Here is a 15210-nt window from a genome sequence, read left to right on the forward strand (position 1 = left end):
GCAGGTTGCAGGTGGGGATGGGTTGAAGGTGGGTTGCAGGTGGAGGTGGGTTGCAGGTTGCAGGTGGGGATGGGTTGAAGGTGGGTTGCAGGTGGAGGTGGGTTGCAGGTTGCAGGTGGGGATGGGTTGAAGGTGGGTTGCAGGTGGAGGTGGGTTGCAGGTTGCAGGTGGGGATGGGTTGGAGGTGGATTGCAGGTGGAGGTAGATTGCAGGTGGGTGTGGGCAGACAGCCCTAACAGGTGCACCTGTGCCCACTCTTAAACTCTATCCATGAATATTTTTCACACTTGCTGGAAAATGAAAAAGTTCTTCTTTGAGATAAATGGCAAAATATAGTTTGTTAAATATCCTGTTACCTCATTTCACAGTAAGTTAGATATAGAGGCCATAGGCTAGCAAACAGGAGCCAAGCTTGCATAATGAAAATAGCTACAGCAAAACAAACCCCTGATCATGACTTCCAGTGAATAGACTAGTGATAATATCAAACAAAAGTCCTTTCAAATAGCCTCCTGTTATTTTATTGTGGCCTAACATACAAGCTTTCACTAAAACATGTTGAGCTGTTATGTGTTAACCTGGTTCACTGATGTTATGTGTTAACCTGGTTCACTGATGTTATGTGTTAGTTCACTGATGTTATGTTATGATGTTATGTGTTAACCTGGTTCACTGATGCTTCACTCTGAGCAATGTCCACAGGCTGAAAGTGACGTCACTAACTAGCTAGCTAAGTTTATCTAGTGTTCGGTTCATCAGTTGTCTGTCAGGAGAACTGATGAGCCCTCACGGAGACAGTAAATGCCTTCACATTGAAGTAAGACATGAATGAAGCTGACACGTGGATAGTTTGTTTTACTGTGAATGAATGAAACTAATCACAGCAGCGGTGTGTTTCAACTCTCGTTCACGAGACTAGAGCAGCACGACACGAGCTAAATAAAACGTCAATACGGCGTCATGTTGAAGGAGAACATGAAGTTTTATTCTGTTTTACAGTCAGATAAAGTGGGTTTGTGGATAAAAGAAAAAGCCCAGCTCACCATAACAGTCGCTACTTCCGGCATTTGTCTCCATAGCAACCATAGTGACGCCTCGTTTTGCTTCTTCTTTTGACTTTAATGGCGGTTGGCAAACATCTTCCGGGTGCATTAACACCACCCGCTGATCTGGACTGTGGACTAAAGACCTACCAGAGCACTTCTCTAACCTAGACCACGAGGAGAACATTTTATTAATTCGTTCCCTCAAATTAGTAACTCAAGTTACTTCATAGTGCACTTCCTCCAATCATTCCAAGAGTTGCTAAATCGAGGGAACGAGTTACTAACTTTGAGTTACTAACTTGAGGGAACAAGTTATAACTTTGAGTTACTAACTTGAGGGAATGAGTTACTAACTTTGGGTTACTAACTAGAGGGAACAAGTTACTAACTTTGAGTTACTAACTTGAGGGAACAAGTTATAACTTTGAGTTACTAACTTGAGGGAACGAGTACTAACTTGAGGGAACAAGTTATAACTTTGAGTTACTAACTTGAGGGAACGAGTTACTAACTGAGTTACTAACTTGAGGGAACGAGTTACTAACTTTGAGTTACTAACTTGAGGGAACGAGTACTAACTTTGAGTTACTAACTTGAGGGAACGAGTTACTAACTTTGAGTTACTAACTTGAGGGAACAAGTTATAACTTTGAGTTACTAACTTGAGGGAATGAGTTACTAACTTTGGGTTACTAACTAGAGGGAACAAGTTACTAACTTTGAGTTACTAACTTGAGGGAACAAGTTATAATTTTGAGTTACTAACTTGAGGGAACGAGTACTAACTTGAGGGAACAAGTTATAACTTTGAGTTACTAACTTGAGGGAACGAGTTACTAACTGAGTTACTAACTTGAGGGAACGAGTTACTAACTTTGAGTTACTAACTTGAGGGAACGAGTACTAACTTTGAGTTACTAACTTGAGGGAATGAGTTACTAACTTTGAGTTACTAACTTGAGGGAACGAGTTACTAACTTTGAGTTACTAACTTGAGGGAACGAGTACTAACTTTGAGTTACTAACTTGAGGGAACGAGTTACTAACTTTGAGTTACTAACTTGAGGGAATGAGTTACTAACTTTGAGTTCCTAACTTGAGGGAACGAGTTACTAACTTTGAGTTACTAACTTGAGGGAACGAGTACTAACTTGAGGGAACAAGTTATAACTTTGAGTTACTAACTTGAGGGAACGAGTTACTAACTTTGAGTTACTAACTTGAGGGAACGAGTACTAACTTGAGGGAACAAGTTATAACTTTGAGTTACTAACTTGAGGGAACGAGTTACTAATTTTGAGTTACTAACTTGAGGGAACGAGTACTAACTTGAGGGAACAAGTTATAACTTTGAGTTACTAACTTGAGGGAACGAGTTACTAACTTTGAGTTACTAACTTGAGGGAACGAGTACTAACTTGAGGGAACAAGTTATAACTTTGAGTTACTAACTTGAGGGAACGAGTTAGTAACTTCGAGTTACTAACTTGAGGGAACGAGTTACTAACTTTAGACTAAATTGAGGGAACGAGTTACTAACTTGAGGGAACGAGTTACTAACTTTGAGTTACTAACTTGAGGGAACAATTTACTAACTTTAGGGAACAAGATACTAAATTGAGGGAACGAGTTACTAACTTGAGGGAACAAGATACTAAATTGAGGGAACAATTTACTAACTTTAGGGAACAAGATACTAAATTGAGGGAATCAGTTATTAATTTGAGGGAACAAGATACTAACTTGAGGGAACAAGATACTAAATTGAGGGAACGAGTTACTAAGTTGAGAAAACACAACGATTCTTATTTTCAGGTGATTATACACTTAAGAAAACATACTTATTAACATTAATATTATATTCCATTTCTGCCAATAGAGCCACCTAAATGTTACACACTGGTCCTTTAGCCTACAATTTCAACAAAAAATAAACAAAAACATTATAACCTTCATGAAGACAGGATTTATTGCAGGACTGTTGTATTAGATAGTATTCATTTTTGTTAGATGAATCCAATAAACTGGCAACTGAATAAAAATACAGCACAAGTCTCTTAAAGTGTCACTTCCTTCAAAATGTGACTTTGTATTTTCATCATCTGATCACTCACCACTGACCTTCGCTCTAACTCATCCTCTCCCCTTTGTCCAGCAGCTCACTGAGTCCATCAAAAGCAGTAGCCTAGTACTTCATTATGGTAATTAATTAACTGCTGAATCCAGCTTCCTCCCATGATGTCATGTCTATCAGGGGTTATTAAATATACTCTACGATCACCTTGTAGTTGAAACCTAAGGACAATGGGTTATAATTAGGGCTGTCAAAGTTAACATGATAATAACGCGTTAATGCAAATTTTGTTAACGCCACTAATTTCTTTTAACGATAAACGCAACTTGCAGTTTTTAGGTTGTAGCGGGCTCAGTTTTAAAGCTAGAGTGAAGATACTGGTATCAGATACTGGTAAACTAAGAAATCCATTGGTGCAAACCATGTCATACAAGCTTTTCGCAACTGGCCATTTTCAAAGGGGTTGCTTGACCTCTGACCTCAAGATATGTGAATGAAAATGGGTTCTATGGGTACCAACGAGTCTCCCCTTTACAGACTTGCCCACTTTCACATGCAGTTTGGGGCAAGTCATAGTCAAGTCAGCACACTGACACACTGACAGCTTTTGTTGCCTGTTGGGCTGCAGTTTGCCATGTTATGATTTGAGCATATTATTTTTTTATTCTAAATGCAGTACCTGTGAGGGTTTGTGGACAACATTTGTCATTGTTTTGTGTTGTTAATTGATTTCCAATAATAAATGTATTCACACATTTGCATAAAGCAGCATATTTGTCCACTCCTATGTTGATAAGTGTATTAAATACTTGACAGATCTCCCTTTAAGGTGAATTTTGAACAGATAAAAAATGTGTGATTGATTTGGGATTAATTGTGATTAACTATGGACAATCATGCCATCAACGGCGATTAATTATTTTAATTGATTGACAGCCCTAATTATAATATCACACATTTAACAGTTCAAGACACAGCTAATGCCCACATCATGTTAGTTGGGCAATAACGTTACTCAATTATTGTTCAGGCAGAATATTGACATATGTTTTGAGGACCCAAGACCATTTACACAGTTTATATATATATAATATATATACTGTATATCTCAGCTGTTCAGTCACAATCAGGCTCAACAGACACAACCAGAGCGGTCATATTGGACCTTTGGCGCCATCCTGTGGTGGCAGATAAGCACAACAGTAGCAACCTGTGGTGCAACAGAATGATTTCACTTTCTATTCTGGTGAATCGAGACGAAAATATCAAGTCAGACTTTTAAACTTCTTCTTCTTCTCCTGAGGATCATCACTGAAGGGTTTCTGTCGATGGAGAACAACGAGGAGGCAACACGCACCTGCGACAAGTGGTGAGAGTTTATTAGTTTATTGTGTCAAATGGCAAATTAACTTTAAAAGTCAGGTGGTTTCATGTTGTTTTGACAAGCAAATATAGGAGGCTACTGTACGAAGGGCGTGAAACAATCTGGACCTTTTACACATGGGTTGCAGTTAAAGTTCGCATAATTTAACTTTATATTGAATAATATTTAAGTCTCTGTATGATTTGGGCGGCTGTATTCCAACTAACACCTCACAAGGCAGTGGGATCAAGTCCTGCTTGGTGTATTATAGGTAATCTATGTCAGCCGATATTTGAAAGAAATTAGAAATCAAACACATTGTACTGGTGAATATGTGATGGAAAGGGAATATGAATTTGTAAAATGTTTTAATGGAGTTTTATACGAGTACTTTCATGAGAAAACATTAAGTGAAACAGAGGATACAAAGTGTCCTTTCACTTTCTATATTTAGTACGTCATGTTCCTGTCATGATACAGGATTGACAGGTTTGAATATATAATATAATAAAACGAAGGCTGTCAATCGATTAAAATATTTAATCGCATGATTGTCGCACATTTTTGAATCTGTTCAAAATATATCTTAAAGGGAGATTTGTCAAATATTTAATACTCTTATCAAAATGGGAGTGGGAAAATATGCTGCTTTATGCAAATGTATGTATATATTTAATATTTGAAATCAATTAACAACACAAAACAATGACAGATATTGTCCAGAAACCCTCACAGGTACTGCATTTAGCATAAAAAATATGATCAAATCATAGTGGCAAATTGCAGCCCAACAGGCAACAACAGCTGTCAGTGTGTCAGTGTGCTGACTTGACTATGACTTGCCCCAAACTGGATGTGATTATCATAAAGTGGGCATGTCTGTAAAGGGGAGACTCGTGGGTACCCATAGAACCCATTTACATTCACATATCTTGAGGTCAGAGGTCAAAGGAGCCCTTTGAAAATTGCCATGCCAGTTTTTCCTCGCCAAACATTTAGCATAAGTTTGGAGCGTTATATATAAGAGGAGGAAAACTGAGCAAATTATATTTATGTAGAGAGGGTGGTTGAATCTAAATATGATAGAATAATGTACGAACCCTTAAGGAAATACAGTAAATCTCTGCATATATAAGCAGTGGCTTTCTATTCCTTGTCATGATAGTTGTAATAAACCTTCCCCAAACAGAAAAGACAGAAGATGACCCTCTCTCTCTCTCTCTCTCTCTTCTCTTTAAGCCACAAAGAGGTTGCAGAAGCCAACTTCGCTCTGCATGAAACACACTGCAGACGCTTCTTATGTCTCTGTCCTGACTGTGAGGAATACGTTCCCAGAGAGCAACTGAACGAACACAGAGAGACACAGCACACCCTGGTACCCGCACGCACGCACGCACGCACACACGCACGCACGCACGCACGCGTACACATGATGGTGTATGTTCTGTAGGTTTACAACTCTGTATGTTTGCAGGTGAGGTGCTCCAAGTGTAACCAGAAGATGGAACGCTGTCAACTAACGGATCATGAGGTAAGTCCAGTAAATACTGTTGGTGCCGTTTGTCTGGACATAACGTATCGTATTGTACCGTCAAAGAACATATATTGCTAAGAAGTGAAAGTCAATTGTTCGTTCCATTGCAACGTCAGGGCCCAGCAGCAGAGCTACGCCTCTGAAAGCAACTATCGGACACCAGTAAAACGTCCTCCTACAAAGTGCCGTACAAAAGTAAAACAAAATGATTTCTATTCTATTGTCATAATTAATGTCTCTAATGAAATGGCCTGTATTGAACAATAACAATATTATAAAGACGCATACTATTATAACTATTTACTCACTTACTTATTTATTTACTAAACTTTTTTGCCCAGCTGCTTCCCAGAGGAGCATAAAGTAAGCGATGGACATAAATGGAAGTTAAAAAAATGCAGCACACAGATTTTGAGAGCGATCTCAAGCTTTTTCACGTCAAGGATCCAAAATGGAGTCCAATAGACCACAGACCATGGATGTATAAGAGGTTGTGTCCTGTGCTTTTGCCCTGCATGTTAGTTAATAGACTACAACTCCATTAAATTCTGTTTATGTCATGCTACTAGCACTACTAGCTACTGGCCGATAGCCGGTTGTTTGGGAACAGAGACGTTAGCACATCCACCAGGGTACAGGCTTACAGCATACAGCACATGGGTGTATTAATAAGATAATAAAAGTGATGAATTACAACCAATATATCCATTATTACAGCCGCATACAGCTAGCAGGAAGCTGGCAGAACCAAATATGTCATATGCAGGGCGGTGCAGTCCCCTGGGTCTGACTCTGGATTCAGCTATTAGTTAATTTTACAACTTTTAGGACATAAAGGTTTAAATGAGGGCTATTTAAGTGTTCGCACTGGGAAGTTGATTTACCTCGAAAAAAATTATCCTCTGATTTATAGACTCATTGGCGTTTTCAATCCAAAATGGCAGCAGCGCTACCGCAGCTGTTGTCAATAAAGCTCCAAAGTTTCGCCTCTTTGCTTCTATATTCTTTGGTATCGTACAGTAAAGGAAACATCTCTACTGATCTTGTTGCATTATGGGAACTGTAGGATCCAGTGTTTGTGGAGCTTAAGCCACACTAGGGATTAGAAGTTAGGATATTTAGGGCGCCGTTGCTTCAACTTGAACTATACTTTTTAAAACTGGTCTCTTGTCACGGTTTTCAAGGGTCGATAATATTTCTGGATTGAAACTTCAGATAATTCATCCACTTTCATGCCAAAAAATCCCAGAATATGCAAATATTCAGTTTTACCCCATAACTGAATTTCTGTCAATGTGAAAAAAAGAGCGAAAGCCTCCTAAAGATCAACACTGGCTAAAGGTTAAACACCTGTTCACCGGTCTGACTCTGCTCTGCTCCGTCTCCCAGTCCGATGAGTGCGTGGAGCGTCTGCAGTGCTGTCAGTTCTGCGAGCTGGAGCTGCCGGTGAAGGAGCTGGACGAACACTGTCTGGCCTGCGGAAGTCGAACTGAACTCTGCAGGGAGTGCGGCCGCTACGTCACCCTGAAGGACCAGCCCGAGCATGACTTGACCTGCTCAGCTGCTGACGATGACTCAGGTCCTCCTCAGACTACCAGCAAACTACCACCAAACAACAGTAAGGGGATGCAGGCTTTAAAGGTTTCTGCACAAACACCAACTAACTTCCACAATACTTTATTTTTCTTTAACTATCATCATGCCTGTTTTTTTTTTCCACAGCAACAACAACAGCGAGTTGTAGCAGATGTATGGTGTCATTACCAGCTGAGGAGATAGAAGAACATGAGGTATACGTTTTATGCAAGCATATCTCTTACATATTATGGGAAAAATTCCTGAAACTAAACATATGTTATGTGTTATATGTAATGATCTCACTCAAGAATGACTGGTATAAACGTGATAGACAGTTAGCAACTGGCTGGTGATCACAGTGGAACATTTAGCAGCTAAAAAGTCAGTATATGTCTCAGGAGTTAGTAGAGACCAACGACAGATTAAAGGAGAGTGAATATCGGACTCACCAGGTGGCCACAAACAAGACTACAATTTAATGATGTTGCTCTGTAACTACTGGATGTGTAAGTAATAGTGCTGTCAAACAATTAAAATATTTAATTGCGATTAATCGCATGATTGTCCATAGTTGAGTACTACATATTGCTCCTTTAAAAGGGACATTTGTCAAGTATTTAATACTCTTATCAACATGGGAGTGGACAAATATGCTTGCTTTAGGAAAATGTATGTATATATTTATTATTGGACATCAATTAAGAACACAGAGCAATGACAAATATTGTCCAGAAACCCTCACAGGTACTGTATTTAGCATAAAAAATATGCTCAAATCATAACATGGCAAACTCAAGCCCAACCACCATAAGCTACTGGTCATACCAGACCAAAGTAAGGCTGTGTCAGTAAAACCCCTGAGTGTACTGAATTGAGCAAAGGTGTGTTTAACTGCATTTCAACTTTTAATTTGCAAGAAAAAGAATGTTGTTCGTTCTTCTCACATCAGTGTGTAATACCTTTGTCTGTATCTCCCCCCCAAAACCAGCTGAAGTGTGTTCCAGCGAGCAGGTTGGACGATGAAGAGGCCGCGCCAGAGGAGGAAGAGAGCAAGGAAGAGGGCGAGGATGAGGGTGATTTCTCCGAGCAGGTGGCCACTCCTCGGCTAAGCAGCACCTATAAGGCGATGTCCCTGTCAAACGGACCCAGCAGAGGTCCCTGGGTCAATGGAGTTGACCCAGACCAGATCAGCACCTGCCCCCACTGTCACCTGGCCCTGCCCGTCTTCACACTACGTTGGCATCAGGTAACTCTCCTGCATCAGACAAGATTCATATATGCATTGTTAAAACGTTCCCATGGTAAGACGTTTCCTTTTCCTCTCTGTGTGTTTATAGGTGAAGTGCCAAATCCTCATTCACCTGAAATAAAGGGAGAGATGTCCTCTGAATGGATAAGCTGCTTCAGAGAGCTTTGATCAATACGTATTTAGCAAAGGGAGGGAAGACAAGTATTTGGGCTGTTCAAATGTAATTTCATCATTGGCCTACTTTAGAGTATTTTCTTTATGTTTATATGAAGGCTTAAATTTGGGTTTTTAGTTTTAGTTAGTGTGTGCATGACTTTGTGCTTGCATAAGAGAAAGTGGCTCAGAGACTCTGTATCTAAGTTAACTTGACACGCCTGATAACTTTGTAATGTTCCTTTTGTTAATTACAAATACTGATACTAAACTGTAATGCTAATTACCTCTGTTTAAACCAGTAAATATTATGTTTTGAGTCAGAAACATCATATGGAGCAATTTTCACAGTAATTAATGTTAAAAAAAAAAGTCTCCGTTAACAATAAAAGGTTTATGTTATAGTCTGAGATGCATTCATTTCAAATACATATTAAAGGTGCTAAGTTCCAAATTCAGAGCATTAATATGGCATGTAAAGATATAGAGTAATGTCTACCTGAGCAGAGAACGAAGTCACTCCCCCTCTGTGTGTGGTGTAATCTGAGCTTCTCTATGCTCTGAATTTGGAATTTTGCACCTTTAACATACGTAAGAAGTAAGTTCCTGTGACATATTGACACGATCTCACAAGGTGAACGCTTTTCTTTCATTGTTTGGAGTCCATATGAAGTTTAGTTAATAGTATTCATGTAATTTAGAGAAAGAGGACAAGATTAAGCTAATTTGACCAACGTCATTTAGGCTAATGTTATTAGTATTATGTAACTTGAGGTACATTGTGTGTTAACTTTGGGAAATATATATATTTTTTAAGTTTTAATTGTTGTCGAACCAAATTTTCATCAAGTGTCAGGTCAGATATGTTGACAATATTCCATGTTACCTCTTTTACAGTTCAATCTAGTTAAGAAAATAATATATTAACAAGCTAACCAGAGTTTTGTCGGTTGGTTCAGTTAGCTACGCAAAAGTTACACCGGGCAGTTACTAAGCCTAATTATTTAGTCATAGTTAATCTCTATGTAAGAACTAGCTTGTATGATGCCATTTTAATTAAGTAGCATGTAAATCTCCACTTAGTAAACACAACAGCTGGAGCAACTGGCTCTGGTTACTTGTTGCAGCTTTTGCTAAATATAATAAGATAATAAGATTCAGGGGTTTTGTAGGCCATATTAGGACAAATGTAAGCTTTTCATAAGAGGCTCAGACAAACTCATAGGATTGAAACCAGTGTAACCATTACTGAGAATTTGTTAGATCGCACAAAGAAAGTCTCTTACAGTGACATTTAGAATAAAGCGAAGAAAACACTATTGAAATTAAATTGAAACCCTATGAAAAAGAAATAGATTCACACATAGATTTTGAAGTGAACTTTATAAAACTGGATCTTGAAAAAAAACATAGTTGCTGTTGCTGACTGCTCAGAAGATATGTATAATAATAGGCTCCCTGTGCTGGGTGCAGATGACATGGTCAATATAGAGAACGCTGTCTGAGGGTTGTCTGAGTTGCACCATGTTAGCAAACAGGAGCACAACTATTTTTTTTTAAATCACAATCTGTGCAATCCATGTAAATCAGACATTTGCAACATGGCGGGTACTTTCTGAGCATTTATAGTAGTAATAATTCAATTTTCTTTTTTTACTGCTACTTTTTGAAAACCTTTATTATACGGTTATATATATACTTGTTAATTTTTTATGTCTCCGTGCTGGCAACAGCCGTGGCGTTATGTTTTTTGGTTGTCCGTCCGTCCGAACCATTCTCGTGAACACGATATCTCAGGGACACCTTCTTCATATTTGACACGAACGTCCACCTGGACTCCAGGATGAACTGATTCGACTTTGGTGATAAAAGGTCAAAGTCACATCAAGGTACGAGGTATGTATTCGGGAATTTCTTCAAATTTCACACAAACATCCACTTGGACTCAAGGATTAACTGATTAGAAGTTGGAGGTCAAAGGTCACTGTGACCTCACAAAACTAATGTTTTGCCATAACTGAAGAATTCATATGCTAATTATGACAATTTCACACAATGTCTAATAGAATGAAGTGATGACATTTTGGACAGACATGGATGCAAACCGCAACTTGACTGGTTGGTGGAGGCATACAGTTACAACCGTGAGGCGGTAATTCGAGTTTGACATGTTAAAATTGTCATTTGCATTATATTGTTTGAATTCTTCCCATATGGTGTATTTATATTGTAGATTTCTTGATTATAGCCTTTCTAAACTAGCAGGTATAATAGCCGTATGTCCACTGGCATCATTAAACTGTCTCACTTTAAAAACAGTTGTTGCCTTTTCCCCTTCTAATCAGAGGTGAGTGTGTCCTGGCCTTACTTGTTGATGAGAGCTGCTGGACCTCAGCGAGCAGCTGGGACCGTGCTGGATGATTGTGGCGTTGCTCTTTGGCAGGCCTCAGGAGGCAACAAAGCCAGCCGGACCTAGGCCAAACTCCAAACAAGTTCATTCTCTACGATGGCCGCTTGGAGATCATCTCTGATCCTCTGCTGGCCGGCAACCTCAGACAGAATCTAGAGGGGATGGAGAGGTGAAAATTAGATGGAAATGACATCAAGCTATTGCTACTCGAGACACAAAACTGTTGTATGCATGTGAAAAATAGATCCTAATCTGAGCTAGGAGATCATATTAAGAATGTCTATATAAGAACGGCTGATGAACTTTTAGAACTAGATTTTATTATAAATAATGTTTTGAAGGTTTTCTTGCAAAAGAATCCCAAGAATGTCATATTGGGAGTAATCCCTTAAGTCGTATTTGATGAATATTCTTTTGGTTACAGAAAGGAAATGTATAACAGCACACTAGTTTAATGAGGATGAACCTTCCACAGGAGAATAGACGAGCAGATTAAAAGGAACAGGAAGTAATTACCAATATACTAGAATTATAGATAAAGACATTTGAAAAAACAGAATGGCATCACTTATTACAAATCATTTAATGGGCCTCTGAAATGAAGTGAAACTGAAAAATTAATTTCTTTACAGCTTCTTTATACAAAAGAAATAGCAAAGACACATCATGGCTCCTCAGCAAAAAAAAAGTATCATCTTCAACCATACCTTGTTCGGGTGCAGTTGAAGACACCCAGATGTATCCGTTTTGATGTCTTCTGCCTCCTGCTCGAGGTCAAATGTATTTCAACAAATGGTTACTATGGCAACAGACGACATGTCATGACACGGTCATGTTTTCTGGTGCTGCAATCAATATCTTTACATTTGACTGTTCTGGTAAAATTAAATTCAAAGTAATAAGATAGAAGGTACTTAGAAAAAAAATTATACACCTAATGACTGGTAATAATAAAAATATTATTATTAAGAACAGAACAGTAATAAACCACACAAAGAATGAAGTGAGACTTATTTAATATTTCCATTTGCAAAGCTATAAATTTGTTGGTATTCTCTTACAGTACATTACAACATTTCATTTCTAGTTCAGAAAATAGCTCAATTTTTAGTAAAAAAAAAACAACAACAAAAAACATAAATTGGCAAATATAATTGATTCCAGCAAGCCAATAACAGTACTATTCAGTAGAAGAGATCTTTGTGTTGGTGGAAGTTTAGAACAGCAATATTTATAATCAAGAGGAACAAGAAGAGGCTGCCGTGTTAAGATAAATAATCTGATGAATATTAATAATACATATTGTATCATTGAGCAGCATAAGTACAGTACACTAAATATATAGCAACAATCATTTCAAAGGCACTTGCTGAATCCATATATTTTTCTGAAAACAAAATATTCTTTCTCACTACACACGAAAAAAATAACATGACAACCTATAAATAGTTATACGATAAACAGTGCAACATATCTTTATGTTCACCAATTCACTGTGATACCACAATCAGTATTAAAATGAAAAGAATAATATTTCTTTAACAGCTGCAATGTGCTGGTTGACTAATGAGACTGCAAGCAAGAAAATGAGCCACAGGTTCCACAAAATTTAAAAAAAAAAAGTTATGTTATATAATATAGCTATGTGTCAAGTCCTCCAGGAACAACTGAAGTTAGTTAAAATACTGTGAGGAGAAAATCAAAACTGATACGTTTTCCACAAATAAAAAGTAATGACTGTCCAGCTTACTTTTGAAGGAAGTCCTTGGTACTAAATCACGGATGATCAACGCATTTCGACTTAACAAGTCTTCATCAGAATTCAAAACGCGTTGGTCATCCATGATTTAAAAAGGGACAGTATGTAGGATTTGGCGGCATCTAGTGGTGTGGTTGCAGATTGCAACCAACTGAGTACCCCTCCGTTCACTCCTCCCTTTCCAAGACAGCAGTAACGTGAGCCGCCGAGTGTAAAACCGTGGTAACGCCGTTCGCCTCGCTCAGAGGCCATCCTCACCATAATAACACTACTTTAGGAGCAACGGAAGTCAGATGGCGTCTGGCGGTACCACGGTTTTACCCTCTGCGGTTCACGTTATCGCAGTTTCACAAGAGTGTCGGAGAACTACGGTGCCCTTCAGGTAACGTAAAAACATGAAAGTCTCTCTCTAGAGCCAGTGTTTGGTTTGTCCGTTCAGGGCTACTGTAGAAACATGGTGGACTCCGTGAAGAGGACCCGCTCCCTATGTAGATATGAAGGGGCTCATTCTAAGCTAACGGAAACGCAACGATTCTTAGTTTCAGGTGTTAAATGAAAACATGGTTATGAATATTATATTCCATTTCTGCTAATAGATCCCCCGAAATGTTACACACTGTTCCTTTAATAACAGATTTTTAACTTCAAATCAGAATGCCTCAGATGTTTTCCAGACTTCCAACTAATACCAAGGACTTCCTTCAAAAGTAAGCTGGACAATCATTGTTTTTTATTTGTACTCGACTACTTGCCCCTATCCTTGAAGAGCATCACCAACACCCAGTTTCTTGACCTATTCTTTTCTTCACAGCTAATCTTCTCTTATCTTCCTACAGCAGCCCATCCACAACACTTAAGGTGAGATATTCCCCTATGGCCCCTACGACCTCTACATACAAAACCTCTAAAACCATGAATACATTCAGCGTACATACTACAGCTATGCTTTCAGGACAGTGCACGGTGCATATTCCTAAATAAATATTTACTTTTTAGCCTATAATACAGGACAGTACAGGACTGTATACATAGAGTCAGATCTTCATCTTCTTCCTCAATACATTTTAATTTCTCTTTATTTCTGCCTTAAATAGTTTTATTTGTGTCATTATGTAATATTTACCTCCATGTCTGCAGGACCACCAAACCTACAAAGTATTACTGAACTACTCAAACTCCTGAAAGTTGGGCTGAATTTAAACAGTCGACAAAATACAGCATAAAATATCCATAATATATTTCTCCAATAACTGCATAATACAAATGTGTTGTCTTAAAATGGGTTTTGTCTAATTGTATCCTTTATTATCTTCACTTGCCATGCTCTGGCCACTTGCTACTTCCTACAGTGCTAGCAGATCACTGGTGGTAAGGAATGTTATTTCTGTGAGGAACTGTGATTGAACCACTGGATGTTCAATGACCCTAGCAACTTCTCAGGAGTTTCAGGTGACCTGGGTTCGATGTATAGCTTCCAAATTTTCATTTTAGGTGGAGCTTCACCTTTAAACCTTTCCTCCTTTGAACATGCACTTTATTTTAAAGCTTTAAATCAGACTCCAGCATCATATGGGCTTTGCCATTAAGTCGTTTATATCTACAGACTGGCTTCAAGGACATATATCTTTTAATATTTGTAAAGTGTGCAGTGGACATTGATTCGCTCATTTTGCTGCAAAATGACAACAAATGGTCTATGAGCTTTGTTAATCTTGTAATTCCCTTTTTCTCTTCGTAACTGTAGCAGTCAGGTGAAGTTTGGCCGGGGTGTTTTCACCCTTCAGAAACGAGCCAAATTTTAAATGTGTTCCAGCTTTTCTTTTCAGCCACACCGAAGCAGCTGCGAGAGCGTGAAGTTCAGCATTAAAACACGGAGTTTACGCAAATATTTTGATCCGTTAAACACAGCTTCCTTTCATCAACTGACACAAAGCAGCAGGCCTGTACAGAACCTACAACATACTTCCCCCTTCTGTTTCATCAACCTGTTACCTCCCGTTCCTCACTAACCAAACACGTAACATTCAATCAAAGCCCTTCATCA

The 15210-nt window shown here is 38.6% G+C and overlaps 1 protein-coding gene and 1 long non-coding RNA gene across 2 annotated transcripts; one reads left to right on the plus strand and one right to left on the minus strand.

Moving 5' to 3' along the window:
• The first annotated feature begins 4322 nt into the window (after positions 1 to 4322).
• xaf1 (XIAP associated factor 1) lies at positions 4323 to 9394 on the plus strand. Its single transcript, XM_037774299.1, has 7 exons — positions 4323 to 4489; positions 5723 to 5858; positions 5958 to 6014; positions 7407 to 7635; positions 7740 to 7807; positions 8584 to 8841; positions 8933 to 9394. Exons 1-7 carry the CDS (start codon positions 4449 to 4451, stop codon positions 8963 to 8965), a joined length of 822 nt encoding a protein of 273 aa, XP_037630227.1. The 5' UTR covers positions 4323 to 4448; the 3' UTR covers positions 8966 to 9394.
• Positions 9395 to 10657: 1263 nt separating this feature from the next.
• Positions 10658 to 13390, minus strand: LOC119490815. Its single transcript, XR_005207483.1, has 2 exons — positions 11366 to 13390; positions 10658 to 10854 (listed from the first exon to the last, which is right to left on the minus strand). It is a non-coding gene; the product is annotated as an uncharacterized LOC119490815 (long non-coding RNA).
• Positions 13391 to 15210: the final 1820 nt, after the last annotated feature.

The sequence above is a fragment of the Sebastes umbrosus genome, chromosome 7, assembly GCF_015220745.1.
Source record: "Sebastes umbrosus isolate fSebUmb1 chromosome 7, fSebUmb1.pri, whole genome shotgun sequence".
Taxonomy (NCBI): Eukaryota; Metazoa; Chordata; class Actinopteri; order Perciformes; family Sebastidae; genus Sebastes; species Sebastes umbrosus.

What these genes read in the sequence shown, in the direction of transcription:
- xaf1 (XM_037774299.1), top strand. Translation starts at nt 4,449, where the DNA reads ATGGAGAACAACGAGGAGGCAACACGCACCTGCGACAAGTG. An exon ending in AGGAGATAGAAGAACATGAG is followed by an intron (nt 7,808 to 8,583) that starts GTATACGTTTTA and finishes CCCCAAAACCAG; the next exon opens with CTGAAGTGTGTTCCAGCGAG. An exon ending in TCACACTACGTTGGCATCAG is followed by an intron (nt 8,842 to 8,932) that starts GTAACTCTCCTG and finishes GTGTGTTTATAG; the next exon opens with GTGAAGTGCCAAATCCTCAT.